The sequence below is a fragment of the Pagrus pagrus genome (genome assembly GCF_965226575.1).
Source record: "Pagrus pagrus genome assembly, chromosome: 11".
NCBI lineage: Eukaryota > Metazoa > Chordata > Actinopteri > Spariformes > Sparidae > Pagrus > Pagrus pagrus.
Window position 1 is genome coordinate 3,583,771 of NC_140195.1, and position 13,345 is coordinate 3,597,115.

Genomic DNA, 13,345 nt, shown 5'->3' on the forward strand with positions numbered 1-13,345 from the left:
TGTGTAGGTCTGGAAGACGTGACAGAATACGACCCCAACCTCCTCAGTGACCCCCAGTGGCCATGTGGGAAACACAAGCGGGTGCTGGTCTTCGCCTCCTACATGGTAAGAAGACACCAAGTGTACGCTACATTAAAAAAGAGCAGTAAATATCCCACAACTGTCTCCATCTTGAGCTCAGAAAACAGTTTGTAGTATTTGATTCCTTTAATACGCTCAGTGTGTTGGGTGGTTTTGTTTCTCTAAAATTGGTTTCAGTTTTGGATGTGCTTCATTTTGTCGGGATGAAAATGATCTTTAGAAGATTCATCATAATTATGTTGTCGTGTCCAAAAGGTTACAACCACATTTTAATTTTCTCATTCTAACAAACAGGAGTAAAAGATGCAGAATGAAAAACTGAAGGCGCGCGAGGCAGAATAAAGAAGAGATGACAGAAGTATAGAGGAGAGAGCAGCAGGATTATAGAGCTCTGAGAACAGAATAATCACTACTGACACACACACACACACACACACACACACACACACGGTTCTTTTACATCAACATAATTATCCTATAGGCAGCAGCTTAGTTTGATCCCTCCACTGAGATGAATTAAAAACTATGGCTATGGAGACACACACACACACACACACACACACACACACGAAATTATCAGTACTGTTTAATCCATCAGAAAAGATTACTGCTGAGGTGGGCTGCTGTGTCACTGATCTTGCTCTGTGTCTGTGTCTGTGTGTGTGTGTGTGTGTGTGTGTGTGTGTGTGTGTGTGTGTGTGTGTGTGTGTGTGTGTGTGTGTGTGTGTGTGTGTGTGTGTGTGTGTGTGTGTGTGTGTGTGTGTGTGTGTGTCAGTGACACTGTCAGTGTGGGCTCAGAGTAAAGCAGTTGATAGTAGAGAAACGAGAAATACATCCTCGTCAGTGTTGACCTCCTCCCGGGGTTCATTTACATTCAGTGACCGTTGTTTGACTTTTAAACTTTTCTCCTGACACTTTGCGTAAACAGAAGAAAGAAGAGATTGTCGTTCCTCTCTCCCTTCACTCCTTTTCTTTTGTGCAGTTTTATTTATTCTCTGTCTCTTTCTTTACATATTTTCCCTCCAGACGACGGTGATAGAATACGTCAAACCGTCCGATCTGAAGAAAGACATGAACGAGACGTTTAAGGAGAAGTTCCCTCACATTAAACTCACTCTCAGCAAGATACGCAGGTAACAGACTGTACCTAAACTGAAGTAACATGACAATATAATACAGTATTTTTTGTTACATGATACAGTTCTTTACAGAAGTTTAAACGTCTTTGACTTTGTGTCTTTGTCTCACAGTCTGAAGAGAGAGATGAAAGTCGTCGGGGAGGATTGCGGCATGCAGCCCGTCACCATCGCGATGGCGTTCGTCTACTTTGAGAAGTTGGTGCTGCAGGGTCGACTCAATAAACAGAACAGGTACTTTAACATCTGATCCTCATATAACAGCAGCAATGAGTCTCTGTAAGGCTTTATACACGGATAACTAGTGCCAGGAGTGCAATCTGATTGGTCAGAGACTCTGTAAGAGTTGAACACTGAACTGTTAATGAAGATTTTGGGATCATGAAGCCGTCCCAGAAAACAACGACCATAATATCGAGGAATATTTTTAATAAGAATAAGATTAAGGGTGCGTTCTAGATCACATACTTTTTCTTTGTACTGTTAGTGTGCCACGAACCTTGAATATCCGTTGGAGCCTCAGCACAGAGTTCAAAGAACGTAATACATTTACTAAAATGTGCTTTCATCTGTCAGATGTCTGTGCTCGCTCACTGTGACATATCTTCCACTGTGCAGAGGGTTGTGGGTCACAGTAGCCAGAAAAGCATGCTGGCTTGCATACTGCAAAATGTGATCAGACATACTTCATGATGGGGACGTACTAAATCGTTTTCCTGGCGTGGTAAATAATATGGTGGTATGCTTATTGGAAGGCAGGGTGAATAGGCTTTCTTTCCCAGCATGCTGCTGTGTGGAGTCCACAGTGTGAGAGTGACTCCCCCTTGTGTTTGTTTTTAGTAACTGCATTAATGCAGAATAATGAAGATGATATTTAGTCTCGTATCACAATAGTGATATAGTATCAATATATTAACCGGGCCTGGTTGTGGTTCTGTACCAGAACACTAACTGTAGCGTTGCTCTCATCCACCCTCGTCAGTTTTTGATGTGACCACACGTTTTACTCTGCAGAACGACGTCCTGCCACTTACCCTGATGTTGTGTTACAGGAAGTTGGTGTCAGCGGCCTGCATCCTCCTGGCTGCTAAGATCAGCAGTGACCTCAAGAAGCAGGAGGTCAAACACCTCATTGATGTAAGTTGCACACACACACACACACACACACACACACACACACAGTAGTATCATGGTGGTTATCTCTGCCTGTCTGTCAGATCATGTTGCTCTTGCTCAGGTGTTTGTGAAGCTGATCTACCTGAGCAGGTGGAAAACAACCTGCAGGACAGTTTCTGTCCTTCACAGTTGAGTCCCGACTCTCCTCACAGAGCTCAACATCAAACCTTAGCAGGCTTGTTGTCATTCAAAACTAACTGGTTCAGTGGCATGAGCGCTGTTATTGGCCGATCACAGACATGTCAGGATTAACAGGCCCGAACTAAACGACAGTTACAGAGGGGGAGTTGAAACTTTTTCATAAAGCCATTAAAATAAAAACTGTCCCATATAAACGATATAACCTGATTATTTTCCGGCTGTGTTCTTTCTGTGCACGTCATACAGTTCTCCTCTTAACAAAGATGGCAGCTTCCAAGGTGAACTGGTCTGCTGCAGGGTTTGTTTTTAATACAAACAGAGAAACTTAACATAGACGATGATAGATATCAATCTTTGGGACAGGGAGCTGATCACACATGCAGCCAAAGACATAAAAGGAAGGGAGGATGGATGATGTAACACCACTCTTAAGCATGTTACCAGCTGTTACAAGACACATAAGGGTGTAGTTCTAGTTCTGTTTTACATGATCTTAAATTAATATTTATGAGTTAGTCCAATCAGAACAAAAAACTGCCACACAAAGTCCTCTTCACTTGCAATCAGGAAGATTTTTATAACCAACATTTCAGCACACAGACCTTCATCAGGATGTTTTTAACATAATCCCAAAATTGATTCACTGTTTCTTGTAAAATATCAAAAATATTGACAGTCTGATCCCAGATTAACAACATATTGATCATAAAACCAAAATTCAACTGTGAAATAAAAATCAAGCAAATTTGACTTGAACTTAAACTAATAAATTAAATCAGTTCTTCTGAATCACACAAGTAAACACAAGGCCCAGGAGAAAAATTCAAACAGATAATAAGACATTTTTGACTTATTGGAGACGGTGGACTGAGAACATTTGGTGTGTGTGTCTCATACTTTGGTTTCTGTCGTGTCTGTAGAAGCTGGAGGAGCGTTTCAGGATCAGCAGGAGGGAGCTGATATCCTTCGAGTTCACCATCCTCGTCGCCCTGGAGATGGCGCTCTACCTCCCCGAGAGTAAAGTCATGCCACATTACAGACGGCTGGTCCAGCAGCAGCAGTTATAGCGGAGTTCACACACCTCCCCTCCAGGGACTCCAGCACCGTCCAGCTCCACACTGCGATGCGAGGCTCAGAGGAGTCGTCCTCATCTCAGACACCAAAGCTCTTCCACACTGTGACGGAGGCAGGACAGCAGGCGCGGAGCAGAGAGAAACATCGCCTTCTCTTCCTTCTCCGAACACCAAAATGACGACACACTGTGATCGACGGTTCAGCCGGTGCCTGGCTCAGCAGCACCACGAGAATCACTGGAGGTCCAATCCATCACAACCCCTCAGAATCACGTCTTTGTTTTTCTTCCTGATATTCATACATTTGTCTTCCCTGTCAGATTTAAAAAGGTTTTCCTCACCAGCTCCTCACACAGATTTTAGTAACCGCTTCTCCTGTAAGTTTGGTGACAGATTTCGATCATTTTAGTTAAATTTGAGGTTCTTGTAGAGCTTTTATAAAGTCATTTTGTGTCCTTTCAGATTTCAACACAACATAGTGTTTTAAAGGACAGCTTCACCATTTTTCAAATCTGTCTTCAAACAGAAGTCAGGTGCCCATAGAAACATAAATTAATAGAGACTGCTGAAGACTCCTGTTGGCTTCAGATAAACATTTCCGAATAAAGTGGACTGTAGTTTTTTGTCCCTCATCCCTCAGGACGTCTTAACAGCCAGTATGAACATGAAGAATCATCACAGCAAGAAAAAAAAGTGTCAGTGCACATACGGGCGTCTGACTTTTGTTTTAAGACGAGACTTGAGAAATTGTAAACCTATTCTTAAAAGGTTGACTCTGCTGTGTCCACCTCTTTAAAAACAGGTCTGAAGCAACATGAGACAGTGAGTACTCGCAGTGATAAAACACATCGTGTCACAGTCATCGTTGTCAGACCTGCAGGGAATCGTTAAATGCAACATGTTTGCAGTGTGAGCAGGCCAGTCGGCTGAACTGCAACAACATGTTTGTTCAAAAACCTGATTCCGGTTGTGCAAGTTGGTTTCGGTTCTGAAAACTGAAGTTCACAGAAATGGAGAAATTCAAATTGAGGAAATTTACTTCCAAACTAAATTGAAGCACAAAATCTGTTTTCAGTTTCTCCAGATCTCTGTGTGACTTTGTTCTCCTTTTAACCTAAATTTAACTGTTTCTAAGTCCAGAGTCTTTGTCCACACAAGTACACAAACGCCTGGCTTTCTAGTCTCAGACTGCTGTGTCGAGTTCACCGCCTCTGCAGCACTGTGAGCCGAGGTCAGTGAGGCTGATAGCGAAGGCTGAAATAACACTTAAATGTCCTGACACCAAACATAAACATGAGTTTTGTGCATTTGACAATAATTTTACAGCATTTAAAAATCAATAATGCTGAGTGTTTCCCACAATGCCCCCATACTTTTGTAGAAAACTTAAATCATGAAAGTCAATTTAAGACAGTTTCCAGCACTTCCTTGCATTTCATGGCCCCTCATGAAGTGATGTCACATCCTTCATTCTCTCTGAACCCTTTCAAAGCGTCGACACGCTTCTTCTTCTTCTTCTTTTTCTCTGCTCTGATCATACTTTCATTTAACCTGCGTCACAGTAACACACATGGAGCTGCAGTGTGCTGCCGTCAGGAGCTCCACTGGAGGACTTTAGATGTTTAAGTGCCTTTGCCTGAGGGCGCATGAACTGTAGATGTTCCTAATCTCTCCGTCCATTGATCCAGGGATTCAAACCAGCAACTTTATGCTCACCTCTCCTCTGTGTTTTCACTCTCATGTTGTCGTCCCTCCTCGTTGCTGGTTTGGTTTCACTCTGGAGGTCACACAAAGCAACGCTGTCATCATCTCTGCTGCACTGACGGCAACACTGAGCCCGATTGCAGCAGTCCAAGTCCGTTATTGTCTGCATTTAAAGACTGAAAAACGTCACGACAGAACGACATACAAGTGAAAAACATTTCTTCATATGAAACCTGAAATGCAGCCTCCTTTATCCTAAATTCAGGAGACGCAGTCCGTCTAATGTCACAAAGAGGTGGGAATCATTATGATACCATGCCTGATGTGATTAATTATATCTTTTCTGATAATTGGTTAATCATTTGTTGGACATAATTGGGATATGTTCGGCTTTGACTTTTTCATTTACATTTGCATTGAGGGCATTTAGTCCAAAGCGACTTACAGTAATTCACACATACCTCGATACACTGATGGCGTTGGCTGCCATGCAAGGTGCTTACCAGCACATCAGGAGCAGTTTGGGGTTCAGTATCTTGTCCTCTTGTCACACTTTGACATGCAGACCGGGGGGAATCGAACCAGCGACCTTCCAATAACAAGACGCTGACATGTAATAGACCAAATGATTAATCAATTACCTGAAATAATAATCAGTCATCACTTCAGTCTTCATCCATAATTTCGTGCTGTATAACTGATTTTTATTCATTGTCACACAACTCAGCTCACATACGGTACGTGATATTTTTAGAACAGGCCGGTTCCGACACTGACGCCTCTCAACATGAACCGCAAAGACAGTATTCATGTTTATCTGTAGCTACACACGTCTTCATTCTGTCTGCACTGTGAAGGAACATCAGCTACCAGAAACACCTTCCTGTTCATGAACTACCTTAGAAAAACTACGTTTCACTCAAAGATTATTTATTCTGTTTTCACTGTATCATAAAGGGACAAATATTTAACCAGACGGAGGCTCTGACAGGATGTTTGTGCAGGAAAAACATTTTATCTGCTTCACCGGAAAATAAAGTGGGTATTTTGTTTTAATTAAAAAGTGGTAACCATTGGTTACAAGCGGCCATGTTGGAGGAAAGACGACTGCACAAACGCTCGCTGTAGGGCCTCTGTTGTTTTTGCACTTTGCCTTTTTGCTTCACAATCCTGAATCTTTATTTTGTCACCAAGTAACAAGGGTAATGATATTTTTCTACATTAAATGTGTGAAGTGTTATGTATTATTGTACTTTAAAAACTGACCACCACTGAAATTTATTTATTGCTAATAATCCTCCAGATGAAGAATCGTGTTTTCAAACGCGGTCAGGCTGCGGTTGTGAACCTGCAGATGATGCAAAGCGTCTTCACACCAGATGTTTGATGTTTCAGATCAAAAATATGATTCCTCATCTGGAGTTTTTACATCAATGTTCTTCCACTGATGTTATTTTCTTTGTGTGTTAAAGGGACTTTGTTGTGTTTCGGAGTTCGGGTTCATCTGCACTTGAATGTTGGAGCAGGAGAGTGACTTTAGAAACTAAAGTGAAACATGTGGGGTTCTGCTCTGGTTTTTTCACACAAAACTTATTAGGAATTTATTTTGTTCTCTCTCTGCATCAACACCTGCTGAGCTAAATTAGGCAAAACCAGTTGTGTTTTGTCAGGTCGGATGTTAAAGCTTAAATATTTTTTTTAATTGTCAACAAATTCCATAAAAAGACCAATCCCTGACTGACTTCTCCAACCTCTCTGTAGCTTCTCCTACTGAAAACAGCTCACAAATATAGTTTAAATTAAAAAAAAAAAAAAAAAAAAAAAAGGAAAGAACAAAAGTCTGGACTTTACTCAAACAGCAGTAGATTATGGAAGTCCTCGGAGGCGAGTAAGAAAAAAACATTCTGGTGATCCATGTATTAGTCGTTTGAAGTTTGTTTTTTGTTTTGTTTTTTTTGAAAACAGGCAAAAATAATTTTGTTTTTCATGTGTGAAACAGAGTGACAGAAAAATGTCATTTTCTGGTCATCCACTTTCTGTCTGATTTAAATAGTTTTCTGTCCTGTGTTTATGATTTGAGCGCTGGTGGGAAAAAAAGGTTTTGCAGAATAATCTTTTAAGTTCCTTCTGTGAAAACATCAGAAACATTTTTCTCCTGTGAGAAACAAAATTCATGAGTAAAAAAGTATTTATTTTTTTTCATGAGTAAACTGAGTGCATCTTTTATTTCAACAAAAAACAACAATTTTGTGTGAAACTGTTTTCACAGATTATCCTGGAAAAATTTTGTTTTCCCACCAGTTTTAGAGTCATAAACAAAGGTGAGAAGACAGTAGAAGACAGGGCTTCTGTAGGATTTAAAAGATTTGAGAATTTTTTTTTTTCTGAATAAAAAAAAATCACTCAGTTCCACATATGAAAAAAAAAATTCTGCTGAAAGACATTTTTTCCTCACCAACAAAAAAAGTCTCTGAGAAAAAATAGTGATTTTTTAATTTTTTTTAATTAAAACAAAAAATTCTCTCGCAATTTATTCGTATTTATTTTTCAACTCTATTTCCCCTTTATTGATAAAATCCGTTTTCTAATCGAGTTGATCTAAATAGTTTTCTCTCCTGTGTTCATGACTTGGGAACTGGTGGGAAAAAAATTGCCAGGATGATTTTTTAAGTTCCTTAATTTTATTTTCATCTATGAAAACACATGATAAAATAAAAAAAAATCCACAGAGGTTTTTTTCATGAGTGAAACCAAGTGAAAAATAAACAAAACATTCTTCCCACCAGTTTTAAAGTCATTAACAAAAGAGAGAAAACAATTTAAATCAGACTTGAATGATGATGAATCTCCAGAAAAAAACATTTCTTGACTTTGTTTCATGAGTAAACCGAGTGCATTTTTTATTCCCAAAAGAAAAAAAATTTGAGAATTAAAAAAAAGTGTAAATGTTCTTTTAGAAAAATTTATGAATTTTTTTCAGAATAAAAAAATCTCTCGGTTCCACACATGAAAATAATAATAATAATGAGTAAAGTAAGTGCATCTTTTATTCCCAGTAGAGAAAAAAAATTTACAGGACAATTTGTGTTTTTTTAATAAAAAAAAAAAAATCACTCAGTTTCACACGAAAAAAAAAAATTTCTGGAAATAAAAATTCAAATGTTTTCACAGATGGAAAAAACAATTATCCTGGCCATTTTTTTTTTTTTTTAACCAGCTCTAAAGTCAAAAACAAAAGGAGAGAAAACAATTTAAATCAGAATTAGAAAATGAATCACCAGAAAAAAACATTTCTTGACTTGCCCCTCTGGGCTTCTGTCAGATTTCACACGTACTACTTGTTGGTAGGATCACTTCATTGTTGGTTTTAGCTTCTCATATGTGAGAATTTTATTTATTGAGTTGCTGGAAATAATATCAGGTATTTTTTTTACTATTATTTTAAAACAATGTATTGATAAAATGATGAATCACTGTGCCAAGATGATCATCTGCAGATTAAAAATAATAATGAGTTGCAGCTTTAAAGCAGACTTGAGGTTCACTGTGACACATTAAAACAAGCTACAAGAGTCGGTTCATTTTTGTCTTGAGCTGGTAAATAAAAGCAGATGAGACACATTCAGAAACCTGCAGCACATCCACTGAATATAAAATGTACATAATGTGAACTTAAGCAGCTAAAACCTGTAAAAACACTTGGTCCTTTTTAAAGACTTTGTTTTGTTTGTGCTCTCTCCTGCTCTGACGAACAAAGTGAAGAAGAACCCTCGCTTCACAATTTGCACTGAGACACTTCAGAGCAGAGTCGTATATTTAAATTCTTTATGAAATCTTGAAAGATTATTTTGGCAATAATAAAAAAAAAGCAGCAAAGCTTCCTGTGTTTAAGTTGATGAAATAGGAACGACGTTAAAGAAGCACAACACCAGACGATGTGATAAATATAAGACTCTGCTCGAGAGTAGAAACGGCACACCATCTCCCAAAGTCGTCTTCTCTACATTAGAGATTTCACATATTGATTCTATGCAGCTTTTATTCCATCATCTTCATCATCCTCCTCCTCTTCCCCCTTGGTGTGTTTACCTATGATGTGCCACAGCATTTATTGTTACCTGACACTCCTTTATTTAAACCTCACGCTGTTTTTACTTTATTGTTTTGTATCGTTTAATCTGAGCACTGTAAGGCCATAAAGGGAAATATTTACCAGTGTTTGTCTTCCATTTATAATTATGGTTTTTACATTGTAAGTCATATTTCAAGTTAAATTAATTTTAGGTTTTTGTATTGTGTTTTCGTCTCTTTCTTAATGGACAACATGGACGAGCCACGCAGCAGTTTTTGGCAGCGTTGCAGTCGAGACTTCACGAGAAGTTAACGTGTGGAAATATTATTTATGTTTCGGGTTCAGCTGTCGATGCCACTTTGTTCACACCTCATGTCGTGATGCTGATGATGAAATCAGAGGTTAAGGACGTTAACTTGTGACAAGAGTGGGTCATATTTTTGTAGAGAGAAGTTTATCAGCAGTGTCTTGTATTAACTACACTGTGGACAGCTGCTGTTTACAGTGTTGTTGGCTACACTACAGGACACAACTGGAGGAGAGTAGTGGCTGAAAGTATTTATACAAATATTTTGTAAAAGATAAAAGACCGTAAACTGTTTAAACTGCCAATGTTCAATTCATGTCAAGTTTATTTTCATTAAAAATACGTGAATTACAGCTTCTGTTCTGCTTCATTCTTTGACTTCAATCAGATGTTTATGTCTTTGTGTTATGAATAAAGATTAGATGCTGTGAAGGTTTTCATGAAAAAGGCAACTTTTTTCATTAAAATATTCACCAAAAATACAAATTTCACTAAAATACAATAAAAACTGCTGGCCTTTCTTTCGCCAGTATGGACAACATTTGTGTTCAATTTCGAGTCAATCGGTCAAAAGATGACCGTAACCCTAACTCTAGCCCCATAACCCTAACCCTAACCCCAGCCTTATGAAACATTGTCCCTCTCACTAAAATATTCACCAAAAATACAAATTCCACCCGATTCCAATGGGGACTGCTGTGTCTCGTTCAGCCAGTATAGGACCACATCTGGGAGAAATTTCGAGTCAATCGGTCCAAAGACCTGGAAGCTATTGAAAAAATCGGCCGACGTTTTCATGAAAAAGGCAACTTTTTTCATTAAAAAATTCACCAAAAATACAAATTTCACCAAAATCCAATAAAAACTGCTGGCCTTTCTTTCGCCAGTATGGACAACATTTGTGTGCAATTTCGAGTCAATCGGTCAGAAGATGACCGTAACCCTAACCCTAGCCCCATAACCCTAAACCTAGCCCCATAACCCTAACCCTAACCCTAACCCTAGATCCAATAAAAACTGCTGGCCTTTCTTTCGCCAGTATGGACAACATTTGTGTTCAATTTCGAGTCAATCGGTCAAAAGATGACCATAACCCTAACTCTAGCCCCATAACCCTAACCCTAACCCCAGCCTTATGAAACATTGTCCCTCTCACTAAAATATTCACCAAAAATACAAATTCCACCCGATTCCAATGGGGACTGCTGTGTCTCGTTCAGCCAGTATAGGACCACGTCTGGGAGAAATTTCGAGTCAATCGGTCCAAAGACCTGGAAGCTATTGAAAAAATCGGCCGACGTTTTCATGAAAAAGGCAACTTTTTTCATTAAAAAATTCACCAAAAATACAAATTTCACCAAAATCCAATAAAAACTGCTGGCCTTTCTTTCGCCAGTATGGACAACATTTGTGTGCAATTTCGAGTCAATCGGTCAGAAGATGACCGTAACCCTAACCCTAGCCCCATAACCCTAACCCTAACCCTAACCCTAGATCCAATAAAAACTGCTGGCCTTTCTTTCGCCAGTATGGACAACATTTGTGTGCAATTTCGAGTCAATCGGTCAGAAGATGACCGTAACCCTAACCCTAGCCCCATAACCCTAACCCTAGCCCCATAACCCTAACCCTAACCCTAACCCTAGATCCAATAAAAACTGCTGGCCTTTCTTTCGCCAGTATGGACAACATTTGTGTTCAATTTCGAGTCAATCGGTCAAAAGATGACCATAACCCTAACTCTAGCCCCATAACCCTAACCCTAACCCCAGCCTTATGAAACATTGTCCCTCTCACTAAAATATTCACCAAAAATACAAATTCCACCCGATTCCAATGGGGACTGCTGTGTCTCGTTCAGCCAGTATGGGACCACGTCTGGGAGAAATTTCGAGTCAATCGGTCCAAAGACCTGGAAGCTATTGAAAAAATCGGCCGAGGTTTTCATGAAAAAGGCAACTTTTTTCATTAAAAAATTCACCAAAAATACAAATTTCACCAAAATCCAATAAAAACTGCTGGCCTTTCTTTCGCCAGTATGGACAACATTTGTGTGCAATTTCGAGTCAATCGGTCAGAAGATGACCGTAACCCTAACCCTAGCCCCATAACCCTAACCCTAGCCCCATAACCCTAACCCTAACCCTAACCCTAGATCCAATAAAAACTGCTGGCCTTTCTTTCGCCAGTATGGACAACATTTGTGTGCAATTTCGAGTCAATCGGTCAGAAGATGACCGTAACCCTAACCCTAGCCCCATAACCCTAACCCTAGCCCCATAACCCTAACCCTAACCCTAACCCTAGATCCAATAAAAACTGCTGGCCTTTCTTTCGCCAGTATGGACAACATTTGTGTTCAATTTCGAGTCAATCGGTCAGAAGATGACCATAAGCCTAACTCTAGCCCCATAACCCTAACCCTAACCCTAACCCTAAGCCCAGCCTTAAGCCAGCCTCATGAAACATTGTCCCTCTCACTAAAATATTCACCAAAAATACAAATTCCACCCGATTCCAATGGGGACTGCTGTGTCTCGTTCAGCCAGTATAGGGCCACATCTGGGAGAAATTTCGAGTCAATCGGTCCAAAGACCTGGAAGCTATTGAAAAAATCGGCCGACGTTTTCATGAAAAAGGCAACTTTTTTCATTAAAAAATTCACCAAAAATACAAATTTCATCAAAATCCAATAAAAACTGCTGGCCTTTCTTTCGCCAGTATGGACAACATTTGTGTGCAATTTCGAGTCAATCGGTCAGAAGATGACCGTAACCCTAACCCTAGCCCCATAACCCTAACCCTAGCCCCATAACCCTAACCCTAACCCTAAGCCCAGCCTTAAGCCAGCCTCATGAAACATTGTCCCTCTCACTAAAATATTCACCAAAAATACAAATTCCACCCGATTCCAATGGGGACTGCTGTGTCTCGTTCAGCCAGTATAGGGCCACATCTGGGAGAAATTTCGAGTCAATCGGTCCAAAGACCTGGAAGCTATTGAAAAAATCGGCCGACGTTTTCATGAAAAAGGCAACTTTTTTCATTAAAAAATTCACCAAAAATACAAATTTCACCAAAATCCAATAAAAACTGCTGGCCTTTCTTTCGCCAGTATGGACAACATTTGTGTGCAATTTCGAGTCAATCGGTCAAAAGATGACCGTAACCCTAACCCTAGCCCCATAACCCTAACCCTAACCCTAACCCTAAGCCCAGCCTAAAGCCAGCCTCATGAAACATTGTCCCTCTCACTAAAATATTCACCAAAAATACAAATTCCACCCAATTCCAATGGGGACTGCTGTGTCTCGTTCAGCCAGTATAGGGCCACATCTGGGAGAAATTTCGAGTCAATCGGTCCAAAGACCTGGAAGCTATTGAAAAAATCGGCCGACGTTTTCATGAAAAAGGCAACTTTTTTCATTAAAAAAATCACCAAAAATACAAATTTCACCAAAATCCAATAAAAACTGCTGGCCTTTCTTTCGCCAGTATGGACAACATTTGTGTGCAATTTCGAGTCAATCGGTCAAAAGATGACCGTAACCCTAACCCTAGCCCCATAACCCTAACCCTAACCCTAACCCTAAGCCCAGCCTTAAGCCAGCCTCATGAAACATTGTCCCTCTCAATAAAATATTCACCAAAAATA

At 39.7% G+C, this 13,345-nt stretch overlaps 2 protein-coding genes across 2 annotated transcripts in view; one reads left to right on the forward strand and one right to left on the reverse strand.

Moving 5' to 3' along the window:
* Positions 1-10,043, forward strand: part of cables2b (Cdk5 and Abl enzyme substrate 2b) — a 46,616-nt gene extending 36,573 nt beyond the window's left edge. The window contains exons 6-10 of the mRNA XM_084366573.1: positions 8-105; positions 1,108-1,214; positions 1,332-1,451; positions 2,270-2,354; positions 3,455-10,043. Coding sequence (XP_084222699.1) covers positions 8-105; positions 1,108-1,214; positions 1,332-1,451; positions 2,270-2,354; positions 3,455-3,601 — 557 coding nt within the window. The 3' untranslated portion in view covers positions 3,602-10,043. The remainder of the gene's footprint in view (positions 1-7; positions 106-1,107; positions 1,215-1,331; positions 1,452-2,269; positions 2,355-3,454) is intronic.
* LOC311265182 (interferon-inducible GTPase 5-like) overlaps positions 1-13,345 on the reverse strand; it is a 202,907-nt gene that overhangs the window by 27,399 nt on the left and 162,163 nt on the right. The gene's annotated exons all lie outside the window — the stretch shown is intronic.